Genomic DNA, 24,708 nt, shown 5'->3' with positions numbered 1-24,708 from the left:
TATTACTATAATTAATACTCTTCCATTCTTCTTGGATTTTCTTTAATTTATCTAAGCCTAATAAATGCTTTATGTGCTCAGAAGAATAACATGCAAGCGTAGCACTTATGCATGCACTGAAAAAGGTTTGACATGTGAAAACCACAATTAGCTCATTTATATTTGGTAGACATATTTGAACCACATCAGTTGGACAGGAAGCAGGCCATTTCTCTCCCCGTTTCATGCTCCAGCAGAAAAAGTTCAAAGGAAGGGCTCATCTCATGAATACAACAACTTGAGCCCTTATGCCTGGTGGATCCCCTCACCACAACCACCAGGATCTGTATCGCACACACAAAAAGGGTGAAGTTTAGTATAATTTACAAGGATTTGATGTGCTTGTGTTTCACCTCTGGAGTTGAAACATTCAGGGTGTAGAGTGACATTGCAAGGAAAATATGAGACTTTTAAAAAGTGGATGGAGGTTCTAATTATATTTTTTATTGATCTGATCTTTAAGTGGGACTAATTGCCACTGTGACAGTAGAGAGAGAAAGTTTAGCATAACATATAAAACAGCAAGTGTGTGTTCTAAAGGCCCATTTTCAGTATTAGTGGCCTTATTGTATCTTATCCCTTCATGGTTGTGTCAAGCATTTATTTTTCAATGTGCTGATTATTTCTTTGATTAATCCTTTATCGTGGCATATGCTCAATTATGTCATTAAGATAAAAAAAATGTTTTTTGTATGTTATTTTTTTCACTGAACTTTTGCAAAAAAAAAAATTCAGTTTGATGTCACAAAATCAACAGTTTCAGCAAATACTCATCCCTTCTCTGTATTTCATTTTGTTTTTCCCTTTCTATAAGCTAGCACAATACAGACATAAAAAGTTCAATACATGTAGCATAGTGTACTCCCACTCATTCCTTTGTGATTTAATTATGTTTGATTTTTTCAGGTTTGGAAAAATCTTTCTTATTTCAGTTAGATGTAAGTGAATTGAGTATTATGCTGTGTCATATACAACAATGCAGCTACAGTTTAAAAGGAACATAAACTCTGCTTCTTTCTCTGTAAAATCTACAAAATAAGTTGTCTAAAGTTTGAGGCAACTTCTTTTATATTTCAATGTAGCTCTTGATTCCATTAAATGAGAATTGTGTTTATCTTATTGTTGATGTATTTGTATGATCTGATCCTAAAGGTATGTCTTATGACGGATGGCAATACATATATTTAGTTTGTGGTATCCCTTGTTGCTGCACATATTCGGGTACCATCAGAGTCTCTCCGATGATATTGACCATTGTTTCACTATTGCTCACCAATAAATCATGCTCTTTTTCAATCATTTTAACATCTTTTGCAGGATAAATATTTGAATTATATCCACTAACATTAGATATGTCTCTCAATGTTGCGCTATTTTGATTGCTGGCTCACCCGTATGAAACAAACACAAATATCATGCACTACATTTCACTTGCCAGTTGTGTAAACTCATATTATCACTTTCCCATTAATTTTAACAGTTTTAGGGAACACTCTCTTCCAATTTTTCTTGACCAATTTGCATCTTGCCCGGCAGATTATGGCTGACAAAAACTTTTCTCTGCCAATTGAAATAGGCCTAATGACCGTGGCCGCCTAGCTAGCCTCTATGTGTGTATGTGTGTCACAATAATGGCTATAGAGTTGCAGTTGTTTCATTTAAGTTAGAGTGATGAAGTGTTATGGAGCCCTTTTTAGGTTTTAACCTCCCTCGGCAGCAGTAACAATCTATATTACAAATGGTAGAAGGCTTTGCAATCGCGTCTTTTTTGCCCAGCTTTTTTTCTTCTTGAAGCCAGAAGCACACACACACACACTTAAATGAAGCTGCACTTTATACATGAGTTATACTTCAAATTAATCAAAAGACCTAATGGTTTTTGCGTGGGATGTTCCCCCTGACTGTGTGTGTATTTGTGTGTAGGCAGGCTAAATGTGGCCTTTGAGGTAGCAGCAGTTGATTGGAGGGCACATGTGTGATGTGGCTGAGAGATCAAACACGTTCTTGATGAATGTGCAAGTGGAGGGGGCAGTGCTGCATTTCTCCTCTTCTGATCAAGGTTGAGCTGCTCTCGGTTCATCACACACACACACACACATGAGAAAGATAGTTTGAAAGATAAAATGTGCTTTTCCAGTTCCACTCAAACTACATACTACATTGTGTGTGTGTTTGTTTGCGTGTGTGTGTGTGTGTGCACGTGTGTGGGGGTTGGTGGGTTGGTTGGTTGGTTTGTGAGCTTGTTGTCAGTAATGAGGTCAATCTCCTGTGTGGAGCTAAAACCTCTGTGTATCTTTATCTCTGTTACATGGCCAGAGGATTATTCTCATCACTCTCAACCTTCTCCAGCCTCATGCTCATAGCGACACAAATTAAACTGCATTTCTGTTGACTAATTTATCCCCATAAATTCATTCTGGTTATATATATTTTGCTGAGTGCAACTTACATTGAAAGTGGAAGGCATAAGGATTTCACCGGCACCCTGTCAAATTAAATTTTGCCCCTCACACGCAGTGAGTGTGTGTGTGTGTGTGTGTGTGTATCTGTGTTCTTTTACTTGCTACATATTGAGGACTAGAATTTGTATTTAACCAACAGAGTGAGAACATTTTTGGAAAGTGAGACTATTTTAGCCGGTCCTCACATCTTCAAAGAAATGTTTGAAGGTCAAGACTCGGTTTTAGGGTCGAGGTTAGAATTACGTTCCGGTTAGGTTTAGGGTCAAGGTTAGGGTCAGGCAGTCAGTTGAGATGGTTAGGTTTAGGGTGAGGAGCCAGGGAATGTATTACATCAATGAAAGTCCTCACAAAGATATAAGTACAAGGATGTGTGTGTGTGTGTGTGTGTGTGTGTGTGTACATCAGAGGAAACTATACACAGGCTATAAGTCAGAGATCCATTCACCCTTACAGGTAGTTTATTAAGGCATTCTGCAGTATGTAACTGGCTGTCTAAATGGCTCTCAAATCAAGAGTGCCATGTTGTTATGGTTGATATTCTGCTTGTATTTCTTTAAATGCCCATTATATATTTCTTGCACACGTGTCTGTCTCTCTTTGCAGTCTGTTTCACCATAATTGCTAACACCCCCCCCCCCCCGCACTCTGTTCACTTCACACATGATGTGGCCCACCTTTTCATCCATCTGTTGGAACTATTGTGTGTGTATGTATTCATTGTGAGCTGTCATGCAAGGCTGGAGCAGTGTTGATCAACGGGCCAAGTCAATGGCATATGGCCATGTCCTGGGGTGCTCTGGCATGTTGGAATGCAGGATAGCAAACGTAACGGACAGGAGTGCACATGGCTGTACAATTAATAACGTGCCAACGTTGCATATGCAACTCATCAAGTATAGTTGAGAGCACAAATTTATCTGTTTCCCTTCCTCATTCCTGTTTTGAAACTGCTTTAGCTGGTGCCAGCATCACAGTCACATAGCTAACAAAGTGTGGGAGGAGCTGGCAGTTGAGAATGCAAATGGGTGTGCTGGAATTCTCTAGATCCTCCTACATTATATTCTACCAATAACAACTCCTGTCAGGTAGGCTGCACAGTGTTAGATCATACACACTCATAGATTCCTAAACATGAAACCACTCTGAAACAAAGTAATTTAGAGGGAAGTGGCATACACATAGTAAGAGACTAGCAGCTGTGTGGTGGCCAACAACATCTGAATATAAATGAAATTAAGTTACTTGAAGTGATAGAAGGCAAAATAACTGCAGATGATGGGAAGTGGGAGGATAGCAAGATAAACATAAAGACGTCATTTGTTGCCATCAAGATTCCATGCCAGGGTTCAATCCAGTCTCATACAAAAGTAGAATTTAACATTCCTTGCTAAATTGCACTTCCCACACCTTGATTGAGGGCCTGCCAGCATGGAAGTTGAAGGGGTTAGTTTGCTTTTGGTCATTTTTATGTCGATAATATTCTAACTTCTCTAGACTAAGCTTCACATTCTTTGCTTAGTGACTCCACTTGGCTTTTGAATATCTAACTTAATGCAACATCTAGTACCTTCAACATGTGTGTGCTGTATCTCCAATTATGCAAATTCATAGCCTTCATGCAAAGCTGTATTCATCACGTTTGACAACATGATAAACAAAGACAAAATGCACACAAAATGCACATTCAGTAAATACATGCATATTCTAATTACCAGTATGTTACTAACAATCTTAAGATACTGTAATCGTTTAATTTTTACTTCTCCAAAATATAACGGGAAGCTGTGGCTTTATAAGCATCATTGTAGGGATTCATGATATGAAATGCTCTACACCAACGCGATCATTTGCTCTCCCCTCACATATACTAACTGTGCTGTTTTGTCACACAGTCTCTTCTCATGGATTGAGGACATTACTGTCTGTGCTGATGTTGGTGTCATTCTGTTCTTACCACAATGATGCCAAAGACCAATCGCCAGGATCATAGGACATTTAAGGGCTACGAGTTACATTGTTCTATGAATAGTGTTGGTTCTCAAATGTAACCCTTTACATTTTTTTTGTTTTACAAAACGATAATTTTAAAATAACCTCTGGTCTATGAATCTATTATTCTTATCATTCATGTACTCCACTGGTCATAATAAATTATTAGGTTTTTAATCCTCTGTGTGTCTTTTAAGGAAAGTGAATCCCATCTACAGATCATACAATTAAAGATTTTAGAAGCTTAGAAAAAGAAGGGCTGTGAAGAGCTAACAAGGGAAGAAGAGATTTTTCCTGTTGCAAAAGTAGGATGTGTAAGGACGACATGGAATTGCAACTGTTTGATTATCTACTCGCTCAGCATGGTGAAGATGAGGGCTCTTCAGCCAACATTTGCTTTTGTAGCTAGTGCTCCACAAAAGTTTTATCACAACACACGTTGTTTTATTTTCTTACAACAACCATTATTTTCAAGTCACAACTTTATATCCAGTTTTTCACCTATGTAAATCATAAGTAAAACTAAAGGCAAGGAACAGAACCACAGGCCTTCCAACTTTGCAGTCTCTGCAATTTTGACATGGGACAAATTTCAATTTGTGAGATACTTAACTTTGCCACTTTGTAGAGCACGGACATAGCAATTGAAGCATGAGAAGCATTGTAAACAAAATTGACAATATGCAGTATAATCCAGTGTAGTTCATCAGCACCACAAATAAGATCCTACAAAATTACCATTAAAACAATTCAACACTTCTGTGAAACAGACTGATAACTATAAGCCAGTGGAGGGAGGGTTTACATATCACAGGGCTGTTTCAACTGCATTACTCTGATGTAGGAATTTAATTGTTAATGCACTGTTCAGTCAGCCCATATAGAATAATGAGAACTGATAGAAATGCATAATGGTTTGCTTCTGTAAAAATGTAATATTTTTTGTGATGAAATATCTGGTTAAATTCAGTACGACTGCTCAATCTAATGATTTTTACTGTAGGAACTTAACAATGATGACATGGGATAGCAAATGGGAACAAGTGAACAGGAGAGCATTTGGCATTGCAAGTGAAAGATTTAACCCCTGTTCCTGTGTTGTGGATTAAACGTAGGCTGTTTATTATGAGCTGGGTTTGGGTGTAGCAGATTAAGTGCTGCCTTACTTCTTCTCTGGGATTGTCACAGGATTGAAGCAGTGCTTTCAGGCTTGTTATTTAGATTGCAGCTTACAGTGGGACCACAGAAAGGGTGATCACTGAACAAGCCTACTTGATTTTCACTTTAATTAGGATTTCAGTAAAGTTCAAACTGAACAAAAGCAAGACATAAAAGTTTTGGTGGGATATACAAATATCTTATGTCAAGGTATGTGAACAACCTACAAATTCTTGACAGTTGGTGGTCAAACCCTCAGACAGCCCCAGAGAAATTGGTTTGCTTGATTGTCTTTAAAAAAATATGAGAAGCATCCAATCACTCTCTTTACTTTGAAATAATCAGTAGAGATCGAATACTGAAGGTGGCACGTTATTTCACAAACAAATGTTCTCTTTGTGCTTGTCTCCATGTTAGACTTTGCTCAGGTAAAGTTGCAATTTTTGAGGTCAGATGTTGAACTTTGTAACTCCATCCAATAATCGATCAGTATTTCCTGTTGATGAGTTTCATACCAGGATTTAACACTCCAAGGCACTGATGAAGCCTTGGTCCCCAAGTGCTTCACATGCCAATTAAGGCTCCCATGAGGAATGTGAATAATTTTATGAATGTGTCATTACAAGCATGTATTAAAGCTGTTGACAAATAATTTTGTCGGGATGTTTTAGGTCAGTGGTCCCCAAACTACGGCCCACCTCCACATTTGGCCCGGCCCCCTGAACAATACCAGAGACGCATTTTGAGTTGTTTTTTTTCCATATACCGTAAATTCCGGACAATAGAGCGCACCGTTATGTAAGCCGCAGATGCTTATTTTAGGGAAAAAAAATCAACTTTGTACGCGTATAAGCTGCACCGGTAAATAAGCCGCGGTGCACGGTGGAAACGCCTCGGCCGCCTGTTCTCTGTGTGTTGACCCAGTCTTCCAGAGCGTTTTCAAGTTCGGGCCATCTGCTATTATGACCTCTGAAAGCTTTTGTCGTCTTTTTGCATTGGGTCAGTTCGTCATGTTGCCGCCTCCAGCGTCTCACCATCGATTCGTTTATGCCAAACTTACGTGCTGCAGCTCTATTTCCATCTTTAACCGCCAGATTGATTGCCTTTAACTTGAAAGCTGCATCATAAGCATTCCTTCTTCTGCTCTCCATCTTGAGGGTGAGTACAAATGAATGAAAATATCGTGTGATGCTCTTTTTACTCTGCACCGCGGCATGGACTGGACGCTCCAAGTACAGTACTAAATTACCATAACATTTGGCTAGTAATTTCCCTAAATACAGTACTTGGAGCTACCATCAGGAACAATAGGGAATTACTGCCCGCTGCCGCTGCCCGCCACACCCCAGGGTGAAGGTAAAATCCTTGTATAAGACGCACCGGAGTATAAGCCGCGGGGCATGAAGCGTCGAAAAAAAAGTCGCGGTTTATAGTCCAGAATTTAAGGTATTATATAGAGATGAGGCACAACAGAAAAAGTGATGAGGGCTTGAAAATGTTCAATCTCAGTTGGGGAGACAGACTCCACTAATTGTAGTGTTGTCAGTACTAAATGGTAATGTAATACTGAGGCTCATTAGACAGTAGAAACATCTTATTTTTTGATGACAATGAACAGAATATTCAAAAAGTACTATGGTTCAGTGAAACCTATTCCCCAAGTCGCATGAAGAAATGTCAAATGATAGTAATATTAACAGTAGCAGTGATTTTCTATCTGCATTTTACCCTGAATTCTGCAGTCCTTTAAATGCTGGTTTATTGCATCACTGAAAATGTGAAAGAAGTGTCTATACTTCAGTTTTACCTCAAAGTAAGACCTCTGATAGACTTTCACTTAAATATTAGTGCATTAATTTTCACAAGTAAAACTTCACGTTAAAACATGTTCATGGATGAGGGGAGCCCTACTATTACATTACTGTCTTTAATGTAATCTTTAGCTGTTCTTTTTATGTTGTGCTTGACCATATAAGCCTCTTTTGAATAATCATGGGTTATACTGGGAGATTTACCTAATATTTTGTCAATCACTTTTATATGAATTTGGATGACAGCATCTTAGGAACATTGCTAAGTCTCAGTCATTACAGCTCAACGGCATCTATAATAACAACCTCCCCAAATAATCAATATAATTCAAACTGTCATCCTATCCAGACTGAAAACTTCATTTCGAGGGAGATTATCAGTAGCTGATGGAAGGAGTTTTCTCTCAAAATCTCCTGATACATGGCCCCATTCATTCTTTCCTTTGCACAAATCAGTCGTCCTGGTCCCTTTGCAGAAAAACAGCTCCAAAGCATGATGTTTCCACCCCCATGCTTCACAGTAGGTATGGTGTTCTTTGGATGCAACTCAGCATTCTTTCTCTCCAAACACAACAAGTTGAGTTTTTACCAAAAAGTTCTATTTTGGTTTCATCTAACCATATGACAGTAAGCAGGGAGACACGTCTGGCGTCTGGCACTGCAGGATTTGAGTCCCTGGTGGCGTAGTGTGTTACTGATGGTAGCCTTGTGATCATTTTGACCCCACGGGGTGAGATCTTGTGTGGAGCCCCAGATCGAGGGAGATTATCAGTGCTCTTGTATGTCTGTCATTTTCTAATAATTACTCACACCAAGCTGCTTACCTATTGCAGATTCAGTTTAATTTGTTTCTGGTGTCCTTTGACAGCTCTTTGGTCTTGGCCATAGTGGAGTTTGGAGTGTTACTGTTTGAGGTTGTGGACAGGTGTCTTTTATACTGATAACGAGTTCAAACAGGTGCCATTAATACAGGTAACGAATGAAGGACAGAGGAGCCTCTTAAAGAAGAAGTTACAGATCTGTGAAAGCCAGAAATCTTGCTTGTTTGTAGGTGACCAAATACCTATTTTACATAGGAATTCACCAGTAATTCATTAAAAATCCTACTATGTGATTTCCTGGATTATTTCCCCCATTCTGTCTCTCATAGTTGAAGTTTACCTATGATGAAAATTACAGGCCTCTCTCATCTTTTTAAGTGGAGAACTTGAACAATTGGTGGCTGACTTATTACTTTTTTTGCCCTACTGTATATAGATTGTGGCTAGTGTGAAGTTTAAGCAAACATTTGGTCATATATCAGAGGACAAAATTATCAAAATTGACAGGACGTTGAGAAGCCTGTTAACCTCTAGAAGAAAGACAAACCATAAAAAAGCCAGATATCCCTATGTAGGAACATTCTGATGGCATTCTCTCAACCTATCTTGCCTCTATTTAAGTTTATGTTTATTTAGGTAGGGTAGGGTATTTGTGTATATAATTGTTTGGATGTGAAAAAGACACCAATACAGTCTTAGCACCTGCCAGCAAAGGGAATGTGTATATTGAAGTGTCTTAAATATTTCCCTGTGAAATCTTGTCAGACATGCCATACCATACACACACACACACACACACACACACACACACACACACACACACACACACACACAAATACACAGGCATACACACCTAAGCACACCGCCTCTGAGCTGTTGTTTCTCACACAGCAGGGCGTAGGGTCGATTGCCAGTTGTAGAGCATTATCAGCCTCCTTGTGTTAGCATGTGTGTGTATGCTTTTCTGCAGACATACTCTCAGCTGAGGGAGCTGGTTCACAGGCCGGTCAGAGCTGCCTTATTTCCTTTTAATTGACTTAAGATGGGCAAACAAGACTTCAGCAAGCACACGGTACCCATTACTGTAACACACAAAGGACACACAACACCAAGATGCACACTAATGAAGCACACATACTGACACATACACACACAGCCGCAATTGCTCCTGCGTGTGTTAGATACTTTACAGTTCCATCAGACTAAATTAGGGGGTTGTGTTTTCGCAGTCAGCACTGCTGCCGTCCAGCCGTCTACAGCTCTGCCAGAACTCATTCACAATTAGTAACCTTTTTAGCCACCTTGCTGCAGAATGTCCACTTTGGTTAAAGACGGCCTATTATATTGCAAGGTCAGGATCTGTTGAACTGAGTTGAGCATAACAGCTTTTAATCTATCTGAAGTTCACATCTATGATGGAAAGTGTAAGAACAGCTTTGGGTACTATCATTTAGTTCACTGATATCTATGGTTTGACCTCTGACCAGCTGCAGTGCTGTAGGTAGACTCATTCTTGTCAGTTACTCATATTTTTGGTAGCAGGATGTTTGTGTGCAATGTGAATGGCAAAAGGGATGTTTTTAATTTTACTCCTTAATCCTAGGCCAGACTGGTGACCTTTATCGTTGTTTGTCAGCTGTTCAGTTTAACTGGCTTGCACACCTCTGGTGTCCACACATCCTACATTGATACTGGAGTATCTGTAATGCCATTCCTAGTGCTCTGCGGTATGTTTGCCCTTGATAATGACATTGAATGTTTCTTTCCATTTCATTGGTACAGAGAGTTCTACCACAAAACCGTCACAAGGTTTGCATTTACTTTGCTTAGGGACAGAGAAAGCACCAGAAAAATACTGTCCTTCACCTTTTATTTAATTATCAACATGATTATAGCATACATTGGGTTTTGCTATGACAACATAATTTTTCCCCAAATTGATGCCTTTATACAATTAAATTTAGTGACTCATGGGTATGCGTCACTGTATTTTCAACAACCTTCAGATATTTCATTAGAGGCTTGTAAGTGAAAATGGTTCCTCAATAAAGTTAGTGCCTCACTGATTTTAAAAAGAGTCAAAACTGATGCAGCAGAGGTTTCATGTTTATTTTTTGTCCAGATTATGTGTAGAGACTAAGTTTCTAATTCACTCACTCTGTCACCCACTCTCTTACACACCTGTCTGAATCATATCCAGAGGAAAATCAAGGGTACTAGCAAATGTACACACAAACATATCAGTAGCAGAAAATTAAAACACAACTTTTTTTTTAAATTTCCTGTCTTTCTTCTGCAGGTTATTCCTAAAAGCCAAGCTCCCCACTCTGCCAATTACCATTTCAATTAATTTTACTATTTATTTAGCTTTTTCCCTCGCAAAGCATGCCATTTTCATTGCACTTTCATCCACCCACCCATCCATCTATCCATTCACTCTCCCTTCTCTCCCTCCCTCATTCATTTGCCATCAAGTCATTGTTTTATCATTGGTGTGAGAGAAAGAAGAGGACGGGCGGAGGAGGAAGAGAGGAAGATGATACACATTTCTCCTTTTCTGAACAAGATGCTAAAGTTGAAAAACTTCACTTTAAACAGCTCCTTGTTATGCCATTGAATGTTTGAGGTGGCTGTGTGCATGAAGTTGTGTAATGTTTAGATACTGCAACCAAGGCCACATTTTAAGTCACTTGATTGAGGCACGTTTCTTGTTCCAATATCCAGTCTCTTACTGACTGAAGCTGTTGATGTGCTCTTGATTTCATGTATAAAGGAGCTTGCTATCAGCCACAGGTGAAGTTGACAAAGTTGGGACTGACTTTTTGTGTTCCATTAAAGCTTGTGTCTATCCTGAGAACATTAGCTCCAATGTATGTGGTTTCAGTATTAGAAAGTATGTCAACTTTTTATGTGCTCAAAATTAACACCCAAATGTAAGGCAAAAGAAAGACATTTCAAACACCTGGAAATTGTGTAAGGCAAGAGAATGAAATTTGTAACATTTTAAAAATGTGTTCTTGAAAAAAGGATGAGATTTATGACATCAATTATTTGCCTTGTAAAAGTTTAATTCCCCCTATAGTCCGAAATGTATTTTTTCTTCTTCCTCCGTTACTTAAGTATTCAAGCTCCACTGTGTAAAATGATGTGCAAAGTTTGACTCTTGAAGGTTTTTGTTACAATCGTTGAGGTAACTGTTAATTTCCCCAGTGCTCAATGAAAATGTGACATTAGAATGGAAACCAATCATGGTTAAATATTCAGAAACACCAGTGTGAACTTTTGCAAGAATGAGACAAATATCTGAATATTTAAATCATTTTAAAGGGGTAAAAGGAGTTTGTTTTAGGACTTATATGTGATATATGTCAGACATCCATTGTAGTGCTTTAGAGAAGTGCTCAGCAGGCCCCAGCTATTTCTGATGTTTATTTTGGTTTTTGGTTTTTTTGTCCATTAGGCAGAAACACATATCCCTCACACACTCAGGTGTTAAGACTCTTTAGTACAGGAATGAAAGAGCTTATAATGAGTTTGAGAGTGTCCCAGGTTATTAGCACATCTGTAGCTCCACAGTCCCATCCACTCCTCTGTTTGTAAAGTCCCAAGATGGCGACAGTCAAAACACTGAACTCCAGGCCTCAAAATGGGAGTCAACAAACCACAAGGTGATGTCACATTTGCCCTGTCCACTAATTATGGGTACTTGTCTCACACATTTTCCTTTTTGGAGTAAAGTAACTCTGTTACTCACTATATTGAAGCCAAGAAGGATGTCTTTATTAAAGGAAATGTTCAGTAAAAGTCATGATTTCCTTTTTATTCAAATAACATCTCTCAGCCCCTGTTGTGTTCTTACTGTACACCTGACTTCTCACTGTGCTTACCAGCTTCTAGTTTGATTCTTCTCATTTGTGTCTTTCATAACCAAGAGCTGAGTTGTATTTTTAATGTTGCATATATGAATTGCAATTTCACCTGTAAATTTGCTGTATTCCATTTGTATTGTTCAAAGAGAACATCCCCATTGTAAATCTGTATTAAACACTCGATGTTTACCTTATGTTTGGACTTTATATGTACAGTCCTACATCTTTTCTCAATTCCAGCTCTTGAACATTACACCAAACTAGCGTGTTGTTTGTGAGGAAAAACTACAATATTGCATCATGCAGGATTCTTGGGATACTGGCGCAGTGTGTTTGTGTGACTGTGTGAGTATAATCGTCCACATGATGGGAGTCAAGAATGGTGTTTGTGTGTTTTGTATTATTTATACATGCAGATGAAGGAGGGTTTGAAGAGGGTCTTTGTTGAAACTAAATAAACAACTGGTTGTCGGATGAACACACTCATACCCAGTGGAATGTAACTCCCCATGTAGTATATTTTCAGTGTTTTATAATATATTCATGTAACACAACTGTATTTGTATATTTAAGCGATTTTATGTCTTAACACTATCTTGATCTGAATGGGAACAGTATAGAGAACTCTGCAGGTGTTTCTAAAATATTCCAAAATGTGATCTGTATTTTAAAACAAATACGAGTGATCATGCAGCATCCAGTGCATTGATATGGCACAAAATTTATGTATGTGTGCGTATTTTCACATTATAGACTCTTTCATTAGCTTGTTGCAGGCTGTCACATTACAGTTGCTCTTGCATGTTAGTTTTCACATTTTTGGTGACCCTCAAACCTTTTTGGGTCCATAAAAGTAAATTAAACAATGGATAATAATGGATATTAGACATACCGAAGTACCAACAGATGAGAGTTAACACATACATGAAACATACAGTAACAAGTATATATTCATGTATACCTTACCAGGGACATGCATACAATTCAGATGTCAGTTCAAATACCCGCAGTAGACTTTGAATTATATTTTATCATTTTATTGGAAACCTCTAAGGAAGGGAAACCAGCAAGGTAGTAAGGATAGCCCTGTGATCAGAAGCCTTATGTGTGCCTTTAATAGATCTTTGAATGTCCATTGTTCATGCAAGATATTGTCACATTATTTTTTTGCATGGACATGCTACTGTTTTTGCACTTTTCATGATAGCTTGTTAACATTTTCACTGCTAATACCTACTGTATTTGTCATTTACTAATGCGTGTATATTTCATTTGCCTTTGTGAGTATATAAAAACAGATTGTGTAAAATTTCACCAGATCATTTTATATCCACTGCAGTCATCTATATCAAACTGGATCACATTGCACCAGTTTTTTTGTATAGAAAGTAATGGGATCATTAGCAGAAATAATCAATAAATCTCACTTATTATAGACGTATAATTACATTTATCACGTCACCTTATCAGAGATTGATGTAACTTTAATACCTATGGAAGCCTTTCGAATTCATATCGCTTCAATTTGTTTGTCTTTTTGTCAGCAGATTACACAATTACAAAGTCAATTTTTGTATGTAATATGGGCAAGTGGTGGAATGAGACATATTTTCTTTCTATCCTCTGGAAATATCACATGGACCATTATAATAAATTATGGACTTATTTACAATAATAATATGTATTGTCAGTATATCTTCATTCTATCCTCTGGAAATATCACATGGACCATTATAATAAATTATGGACTTATTTACAATAATAATATGTATTGTCAGTGTTTGTTTGAATTCCAATCCAAAAATATATATATTTAAAAGTGGGATTTTTGCGCTGATTGGAGGTCTACACTGTCCAAGTACACATCTATTTTTATTTTTTTTATAAATTATCATAGTGTAATGTTTCATATAGTACTACAGCAGAATAACAGCATACTAACAGCATAATACAAAACATCTTCCAGGACACACACATAATACATCTTGAGGTGGTGGCAGGTCCATCCCTCTTAGAAACAAGAGGTAGTCATTTCAATCAAAGATGTCAGGGTTACCTAGGTTCTCTAGGTCTTAAACATTCTGTCTCACAGTAGGAGCAACATCAACATAAGAAATGTATTTATGATGCCTTAAAACTTGAACACTGCCAACATTCTGTGTCCCTGAGTTCACATTTTATTGTGTACTAGTTGGCGTTGCACTCGCCTCCCAATTTGAACCATTACTTTCCACTTTGTAATCAGCTCCAACAATTATAACCTTGCCGTGCGCCTCTGATTACTGTCCGGGAGTATTTTCGACTTTTCTGGGAATCCAGAAAAAAAAAGATACTGGTCCCAACAGAACTCTAGGTTACACACATTTACAGTAACCCTGTCTTGTGTGTTTGTGTGTGGGTTGCCATTCGTTTGAAGTGCTCATTCCCCCCAAATTACAGTGCTGCCATAATGAAGTATTACCATGCGATTCCAAGAGAGACCAGTACAAAGAGTCAGCAAATGTGTGTGTGCTAGACACTTGAGGTGAAAGTTCAAGTATGGCCAAGCAAGAAAAAAAAGTGTCTGCCTAGCCAAATGGTGTGTGTCTTTATTCTGGTGTGTGCTTGCATGTGTTATATGATGGAAGTAGAAAAAAATGTTTTTGTGTTTGATGTAGCCCCACAGTGCCGAGGCGAGTGTTTATGTGTGTAACAATGCATACTACTTTGACTGAAAGAGAAGCAATGTGCGTGAGCAGTTCCCCATTTGTGTTTCTAAATATGTGGATCCACCAGCCAGCTGTGACAAAGCTCAGTATGAGCTCACACAAACACTGGGAGGGGCAGGCATCTTTGGCTGCAGGCTGTGCTGGCCTCACCTACGGCCTCCCCGGCCTGCTGAATGTTGCATGAGACCTGGCCGCCTCATACATAGTGCATCAGCACAAACATGCCATCGGATGATATACATACTGCATTGGCACCTGTACTCGCCTTCACTAACAAGCAGCCAATCCATTTTTCATCAACACATGCAGTGGGACGGGTGTTTGAGGACAGGAAAGTTTGACATGGTGGGTGGGAAAGTTGTTGGTTGTTTTGTGTTTTGTGGCTCTGTTATTCTTGTTTTCTCTTATTCCCCTTTCAAACACCACTTTTTGTGTATGTCCCTTTATTTCTGCTTTGATGAGGAGTCAGTTTTTTGCAAGTCATGACACCATTGTTCATTTTGAGATATCACACTTTCATAACACAGGCTTTTGATTTGGGGCCAGAAAGAAACTAATGTAGAGATGTTGAAGAATTATTGCTTAGACTGATTTGACGAAATAAGAATTTTGTTCATGTTTTGCCTCTTTTTCAAAGAAATCTCAACTTCAGGATCACTTTTTCAGTTTTATTCTTATCTAGGACTTGAATGTTTTTATGGACAGCTCTTGTTCATTTATGATTCATAGCCAGATTTGCCAAACCTTCAATTCCTAAAAGATGGTTAAATTTTTTTTTTAATGATTGTTGGCAATATTTTCTGAGCAAATGTTTGCATATGGATTCACCCAAAAAAGTTGTTACATGGATTCAACTGGAGACAATTGTTGATTTTTTTTTTGTTGTGTATCTGCTTTATTTCCCTTATCCTTGTCACATGTGGCCTATCACATTACCTGCCATTTAGTCTGTTGAAAGGTCAAGTTAAATAACATAGTATCAAACTTCCTAAACAACCATCAGCCAATTTATCTGATACATAGAGCTGTTGGCCTCTTTTGGAACATTTTTTTGTTTGCTTGTTTGTTTGCTTTTCAACATCTGCTTTTTATTGCTTTTGTTAAGGAGATTATGAGTTGGTGTTGGTTTTGCTTTGTTTGTGTCTGTCTGTAAACAAGTTTACACAAAACTACCAGGCCACCTTAAAAGTAGCAAGATGAATGGTGAGGTAAGAACCTTTTAATTTTGGGAGCAGATCGGGATCAGAAGAGAAACCCAGGATTGTTTTATTTCATTTGTTTTAACATTAACAAATATTGCATGGACTAACAGTAACAATGTCTATTCATGTGTAATATTTTGTGTCAATCCTGCTAATGTTACACCAGTCCACTTACAGTTGTATATTCTTATTGTAGTTGTATTTGTTAATGATAAGACAATGTGAGATGACACTTGTAGTATCAAATCTATTCTGACTGATGCAGGCTGTAGATATCTTTCAGGCTTTTGGTGAGGTCCAAGCAGATTTAAACTAAATTAAAAATCGGTCTTGCGAATATGTAAACATTTAAATGGATCGATGTGGTGTGGCATTCTCCATCCTCATAACATACAAGGTGTTGGTAGCAGCTGTGCTGTCACTGTTACTGCTAAGACCTTTTTTCTCCTAGCCAGTGACCTGCATTACATCTAGCGTGCTAGCAGCAGTGGGACTAAGTACCCTTTAGCAAGTCTCCCCTGCAAAGCAGAGTCTCCTAAATAAGAAACATTCCCCTCTGCCTGCTTCCCTAGCGCTGCTCAGGGACAGGAGCCGTGGGGTCAGCAGCTGGTGGAGGATATGGCAATTGTTTCTGGAAAAAAAAGCTTTCTCAAGCCCACCAAAAACACGGAAGGGGAGGAGGGCTGCCCCTGAAAAGCCAACAGCTGGGAAGGGTTGGAAGTAGCCTGGAGGCTGGCAAGTTACCCCTCCCCTCTCTAGTCCAGATGGGGGAGGTTAGGCTGAGGCTAGCCCCTTCCCTCTCTCCCCTCCACTTCCCAAACTTCCCATTCCCATTAAGGGGAGTCTGAAGATTGCAGAGGAAGGGAGAGGAGGAAGAAAAGCAAAAGAGCATGACCGCTCTGTTTTTCACCCCCCTCCCTCCATCTTCAGCCTAATCAAATAAAGCAGGAAGCTTCCGAGACGGAAGAGGAGTGTTTATTGATATTTGCGTGAGCTCGTTCACCCCTTGTCCTTGTCCCTGTTTATTTTCTATGCTCTACTTTTGACAATTTTGATATTGTCTGTGTCTGTTTCCAGCTCATATGTCTTGACTAACTCAATGAAAACTACAGAGGAAAAAGAGGTTATGTTTCTTTCAGCTTCTTACATTATGCCATTATCTGAAATCACGCCACTGGGAAATTACACACCAACTTCACATCCGCTGCAGAATGGCTGTATGCAGTCAATTTATCATAATAAGAAGGTGTCATATGAACTGAAATAGCCTCAAATACCAATTGATGACCCTCTCGATATATACCCTTGGTTGGACACGTCCAACAATCATGAGTCAAGAAAAGTTTGTGGAGAGTATTGTATAACTGTTGCTTACCTTTCATTGCTTAAAAAGTTGAAATTGTGTCTTTAAGTACTGTAGCTCACAGACTAGACTTAAAGTGGCTTTTACGTGGAAAATTGTGTTGGGAGCTGGATGAATACCCTCATGCAGATCTTAAGGGGAGCTGGGTGCTTCACCGTGCAAAGGATACAGGAATTTTACATCTGGTTACCCCCTCTGAAGAGTTTTGATCTCATCCTCAGACATGTTTTTTCTGGTATTAAGGAAAGTTTTTAGTTGGGTCTGAAAATAATGAGCAATGCCTATGTCTCCAAGAGACTACACTCATTGACCAATACTGAAACCATTAAAAATGCAGTAATGGTGTAAATTTCATTAAAACCACGCCATACACCAATACTTAACTGCATATCACCTGAGAAAAAGGGAAGTTTTCCACGTTTGATGTAAAAGTAATAACAATAATAATAATTTTTATATAAATCTTTCTCAAAGCTGTTTGAAGACGGATCAGTGGTCATTATATCATCCTCTATAGCACATGGCACTTTTGGGCTTTGTAAATCTGATGTCAGTTTTCTGATATCAGAACCCAGTTGTCTTCTCTGCTAAGTGCATTGACCCTTTGTAAAACCTTGTAGGTGTTTGAGTTGCACAATACTGAGAAGTTGTCTTAAGTAACCAAGTTGTTGTTGTTTTTTCTTCCCTCAACTGCCACTGACAGGCTGTCTTTTAATTTTCAATGGCCCTTTTGTTATAGTTCACTGAGAGGCAACAGCTTGATTTTACCTCCAGCCATCCATGTGTTGAGTGTGCCAACACATGTTGCTGCTATTTAACATGTCACTCATCGTAACACTGTGCTTGTATGCTTGTGTGTGTTGTGTTAGAAGACAGAATGCAGTGTGTGTGTGTGTGTGTGTGTGTGTGTATATATATATATATATATATATATATATATATATATATATATATATATATATATATATATATATATATATATACAGTATATATATCAACCCTTAACAGGATAAGCGGAAGAAAATGGATGGATGGATGGATGGATGAATTGAGGTTGGTCTAAGATGGGTAGGAGGTCAAAGATAAGAGGCAAGTTGTTTGATAAGCCTCAACTCCCTGGTATCATCAACAGTTGTGTCATAAGTGTGTGTGTGTTTGTGTGTGTACGTGTGCTCCTGCTATGTCTCCAATAACAATTGGAATGCCATTCATCCCTTATTTGAAAACATCATGGTTGTGGTTAAGTTCAGGCATCCTACAGCTACAGCATGAATACACACTAACACACACACACACTGGTTTTTACTATAACAGGAAAGGAATTCAATTGTGTAATTTGAACATCACGTCTTATTATCAAGTTTTGTGTCACTCTACAACACACACACACACACACACACACTCACACACACACTCACACACACACACACACACACACACACACACACACACACACACACACACAAGGTAATGTGGCCATCTGGCCACTGACGAGTTACTGGTTTGATCCTCACCTCCACCTGGTGACTAATATACTGATTCGCCATCATCAGTGTGAATGGGTGAATTAGATGACTGTCAAGCACTTTGAGTGCTGTTTAGGTAGAGTAGGTACATTTAACATATGTAACAGCAACAAAGACTAAAAAAAAAAGCCTAGGTCTGTGAGTTCATCAGCCTCCAGCAGTGTGGAATTACATGCAAGATTCTCTCTCTGCCACATTGTTCACTTATACTCTCAAGGTGTCTGCTGCCATTTCAGCAGATACCACGGTCCTTAAGACTTGTCAGGTTTGAATGAATGAGAAGACAGGACAGAACAACCATAATGTAGATTACATTTTTTAATTGGAAATATAATACAAGGTATGTTTTTTTTTCATGGTTAACGATTAATTGAGGAAATGATTATTCAAATCAGTAAATACTTTTACTTGTCTATCTTTACTAACTATTGTGCAAACTGTTAAGGGTAGGATGCCTCTGAGGTAGAGTGGCTGCTTAGTGATGAAAAGTCCCCCAGTGACTGTGTCAATGTGACCCTGAGCAAGATGCTGAACCCCTAATGTGCTCCTGATGAGTAGGTTGGTTCCTTGTTAGGCAGTCTGTGTGTGTGAATGGGGAAACATTGTAAAGCACATTGAGGTCGTGCTAAGATAGAGAAGTGTTGTATAAAATAGGTCACTTCACATTTAAAAAACTTCCATTCCAAAGCACATTATTTAAAACAATATTGCAAATGTTAATTGATGTAAACTGGATGAAACAGTATCTAATCTATATCATTACAGTCAGCTGTACAATATGATTACAGTAATTCTTTAGATATCGTAAGTTCCATGAAGCAATGTCATCGTATTTCAATCTTGAATTTTGCTAAATAGTAGTAGACTACTGAGTCCTGGCTGTCTCTATTGCTGGCATACTGTTGTTAATCATATTTTGTATTGAGGCTGGTTATAATGTAGGCTACAGTTTAACAGAACACAAATCATCATTTAGGCATACAACTGTAATTGAATATCCAGACAGGAATCACGAGGTATGAGTTTGGCAAGAAGAGGCCACAAAACAAAACAGAATTTTCATTAAAGGCCATTATCTCCTGGGATCACGTCCATATTCCACTGGATATTTTATTTAAAAAAAGAAGGGCAGAAAAGAGAGGGTGTAAAAAGGACAAAATCCACAGTAATTAACTGGTTTCAATGAATAAAGAAAGTGTGGCACTCTGTTTTCCCTAACTTTATTAGAGCATGATTTAATGAGTTTGAATGTTGTATCAAATTCATCTTGTCACCTGTGTTTGAGCTGAATAGAAACAAATTAAATTTACCAACATGATAGGCCTATTCAGCCACACATTTTATATTACTGAATTACATCTGGTATTATATTTCTTATCTTAAAATAGTTTGATTTTAAAAGCACTCTGTACACTGCTCTTATGTTCCTGTTGGCATTAGTTGGTGTAAGCCATATATTATTACCCAGCTTACAACTGGCCAGAAACACACAACTTATTGTTTTCTTTACTCATCGTACTTTATACACATACAAACTAGATCATATACAAGACAAAGTCATACAAAGTTCAAGTTTATTATAGAAGCCAGTGCCTTAATAGCCATGATATACATTTGATTTGACTTCAATCATGGTAGATAAAGTCTTTCCATTTGCTCTGAAATGTTACATATCCTGATTTTTCTTACTTACAGTAAGCAAAATAAGAGCATAGAAAAGCAACAGTAAGAACTCAGACATGCAAATTTCAATACTATGTAAGGATACTCTAAAAAACACGATTGATCCTTTTCCACGTGTGAGTTACTGATTTGGTTTTGTCCTCTGTCCTTGTTATGAATGTGTGTGCATATACACAGTCTTTGGTAGCTGTGGTAAAAGAGGCATGGAGAACAATGACTGTGTTTCTGTTATATTTTTGCTGCATTCTCCTAGGTTGTTTAGAGGACATTTTTGTGAACAGATGTTTTTAATACTGGAAAACCTCTGTAACATTCTCTGTAATAAACCTTTAGATTGAATATTGAAATAACATCACAAAGTTGCCCCTTACACAACCACTCCATGTATCCTCCTCTTGATTGTCAAATATCAAAAATAAATGAGTAAACTAAAATATTTTATCAAATTATTATCATGCATTTAACATAACAAAACACTTAACAGTATTATAATGTTATCATTCGTATGTACTGAATCAAAAGGATGTCAACAGTTTACTGCTGCATATGTTACAGATTAAAGATCTTATTTATTTTGTTTACTCAGAAAACATTACAGGCGTAATTTGAGGTTCTGAATGGCTTTGATCAGAAAAGAATCTGAGTATAAGAAACTTCAAATACACATTCCTTTCATAATGTTTGTCAAGATTTTATTAGATTTCTCACCTGAACAAATATTTCACTAGTAAACCGGTGCTCACTACCATTAAGTCCATTCATACTGGTAATCTTCTCAGGGCATGTAATTATACTGTGATGATGTTAAAGTCCTAATGTCCGTGGTGCAGACGCTAACAAACAAAACAAACGTAATTACTTCCCAAGCTGTTAAAGCAACCCTTGTATGTAGCGTGTTGAGTGAGAAATCTCAGAGGGTGATGCAAGGCATCATCCTAACCCTGTAAACAGACACCTATGAGCAGCTGGGCACTTGGCTCCAGCATAACTCCCTCACAGAGAGGAGAGGAACTGTTAACCTACACACAAACACACAGGCACACACACAGACATCCACTTGACAACTCACTCTCACACAAACACATTTCCCTCAGCTCCCACAGGAGACAGACTCTGCCATGTTTACTGCCTCGCCGGAAACTTTCACAGGAAAGAGCAAGAGACCAGCACGTTTCTTTCTTCTCTCTTTCTCTCTCTCTCTCTCTCTCTCTCTCTCTCTCTCTCTCTCTCTCTCACACACACACACTCTCTCTCTCTCTCTCTCTCTCTCTCTCTCACACACACACACACACACACTATCTCTCTCTCTCTCTCTCTCTCATCTAAACTTTTTTCTGTGTGTTTTTTGGAACATCTCTACATCAACACTTATGTCAGTTTATTTGTCCAAGGCAACAACTCTGCAGGTTTTATTGCTCTCCAAATGTAAATCAGGAGGGGGCGTTGGGGACAAATTTCCGGATGAACACGCCTGCGGACACACTCACGAGAATGTAAACCGGGCCTGGAGCATAAGTGATAACAAATAAGAGATGTGCTCTGTGTGAGCTGTACACTCACAAATGTTTTTGTTTTTACTCTGAAGGACACCAAGGAGTCTGGCTGGAATCTCAGCCAGGAAAACACTTCAGAAGCATCTAAACACTGTTGTCCACTCTGTCTCCCCTCAAGAGCCAGCTTGTCCTGGCCTTCACACATTCCATAAACGGCTGGATAGGTCTATAAATGCTAGCACCCAATATAACATCCTATATAAACATTCAAATGACAGTCAAACACAAATGACGAAATACATCATCACTGTAGACCTCAATGTTTTTCTTAATGCCTAGAATACTGCATGTGACATTCACTACATCTATTGAAATGTTTCAAGATCCGACTAATCACTTATCATGTTTTAGTACTAAGTCAATCAGGATAAAATATAACAGTGTCAGTTTTCTCATGGATTGAATTGTCTGTTTAGAATTTGTCACAATCACCAATGCCCATCATGTTCATTTAGCCCCAGATACTCTTTGAAAAACCATACACCCATACATATACATTTCAAAGACTAGTTGTTGAAATGTCCTATCAGAGAAATGCAATTTTCAAGCATTTTACATCATTATTATAAACATACCTCACCGCACAAGGAGGTGAGTCCAGTTGCCTCAATTGATTATTTTTGAGGATTTAATGTACTATTGCCATGAAGTGGGTTCTGATGATGCTTCCATACAATCAAGGCATTGTTTTTTTCATTTTATGATTTGGATTGTCATCATTTCACTACCACATCATCACTATTCAACTAATCAAATTTTTAAAAAATTAATAACAGAGTATACACATTAGATTAGTGTAGAGTGTTTTTGGTTATATTAAATGATAATGAAAAGGGTGTCAGGGTTGACTTTTCTGTGGAAGCTCTTTTAAGATGAAGGAAAAGATGTCAAATAGAGGTGTAATTGTGTTGGAATTGAATTCCACACGTGCCTTTCAACTGTGAATGTTAGAGAGCATGTGCATAGCTTTTAAAGATACCAGTATATACACAAATACACACCAACACACACACACAGACTGCCCTCTGCTTCCTCACACACAATCCTGCTGTTATTGATGGCCAGGAACTGTTAATTCCCGGCATGAGGATGGTCCTCTCTCTCTCTCTCTCTCTCTCTCTCTCTCTCTCTCTCTCTCTCTCTCTCTCTCACTCACTCACTCTCACACACACACAATCAATGAATCCCTTCAACATCACCATCAGTATTAAACATGTTTCTCACCAAATCAAGCAAAGCGCTCTCTGGAATCATCACAATTAGCAAATAGTTGGCATTTTTGATCACCACATCCATAGTAGTACATGGTGAGTGACGAGAATGGGTGTGCATGTAGCTTATAAATTTGTGTGTGTGTGTATGCTTGATTACCCACATTTACAACTGATGTGCCTAAGTGATTCTTAGTCAGTACATATTTACAACAGTATGTTGCTGATAGCTTATGCCAACTGCATGATTTTGTTTTCCTTAACAGACGAACAAAGCACTTTTTGGGGAGATGGTACCAAGTGCTCATTTAACTCTTTAAAGTTTGTGTCCTTTTAGTTAAAACAGCATGTGTTTGGTGACAGTTAGATTGGAGGTAGACAAAGGCACACTGCTCAGTAATGGTTGATTCAATACATGCCTTTATTGAAACATTGCTATGGGAAAATAACTTTAGTTTCAGACTGACGAATAATAAAGCCCTTTTGTCTAATTATTCTCCATGGAACACTGTGCCCTGGAATTTGTGTATGACTCAAAACAGAACAGTTTTTAAGGAGAAGAAAAAATGTAGTGTTTGGAATACCCTTCATCATTTATTGATAGATTCATTTAATTTCTTGTTTGACATGTCCACGTTGTGTGATGCTTCTAAATGTGTTTGATCTCTGTCAATCATAAATGTATTTCAAAATATTTTAATTGTTAGTGCATGATTATTTATTTTCCTCCTGAAGGTTATCCATCAGTGTGAAAGATTGTGGCCAGGTGTTAAAAGAACTGATTTCCTAGGTATGCTCCGGTATGAACTCACTGAATTGTAAACATTCGGATAATGAGAATGATGCAGGTTCGTACCAAAGCAAGGTGGCACTTGAACTTTTTGTTGACTCCCACTGAGCTTCTCAAACACATGCACACATACATAAACAGTGACTATTCCATCAGTTTTGCGTGGATACTTGCACAGACCTACAGTACTTACACTGGCAAACATCTTATGGCACCATAACTCCATACTCTCTTCAAAATCTTCTTATCTTTGTTTTGTGATATCATTCCTGCTGTCTAGAAAAGAAACTTTGCATAATTTTGCCTTCTTGAGACAGTTCTGGACCCGTGGAACTGGTCTTTCAACATCTTTTAATACAGAAATGTGATTACATTGAAGCAAGTGAACCGAATAAAGTTTTATAGTGGCTGGCATTTTAGTTGAATACAAACATTAATTTCAAATTGGTATTTTTCCAGTAGAGGACAACATGAAACTGAAACATCATAATTTGGTTGTAAAGTAGTATCTTTAAGGAATTCA

At 38.2% G+C, this 24,708-nt stretch overlaps 1 protein-coding gene across 4 annotated transcripts in view; it reads left to right on the top strand.

The window, feature by feature from the left end:
• The window catches only part of bcas3 (BCAS3 microtubule associated cell migration factor), a 408,395-nt gene that overhangs the window by 219,259 nt on the left and 164,428 nt on the right, over nucleotides 1-24,708 (top strand). The window contains exon 24 of one of the 4 annotated variants that reach the window (XM_086216162.1): nucleotides 10,580-13,958. The exons of the other annotated variants lie outside the window; for them this stretch is intronic. Coding sequence (XP_086072288.1) covers nucleotides 10,580-10,590 — 11 coding nt within the window. The 3' untranslated portion in view covers nucleotides 10,591-13,958. Of the gene's footprint in view, nucleotides 1-10,579; nucleotides 13,959-24,708 lie in introns of those variants that run through there. 4 annotated transcript variants of the gene reach the window in all.

This window comes from Aulostomus chinensis, chromosome 10, assembly GCF_037954235.1.
Source record: "Aulostomus chinensis isolate RoL2024-O1b breed Wild chromosome 10, RoL_Achi_v1.0, whole genome shotgun sequence".
Lineage (NCBI taxonomy): Eukaryota > Metazoa > Chordata > Actinopteri > Syngnathiformes > Aulostomidae > Aulostomus > Aulostomus chinensis.
This window is presented reverse-complemented; position numbering and strand designations above follow the sequence as displayed.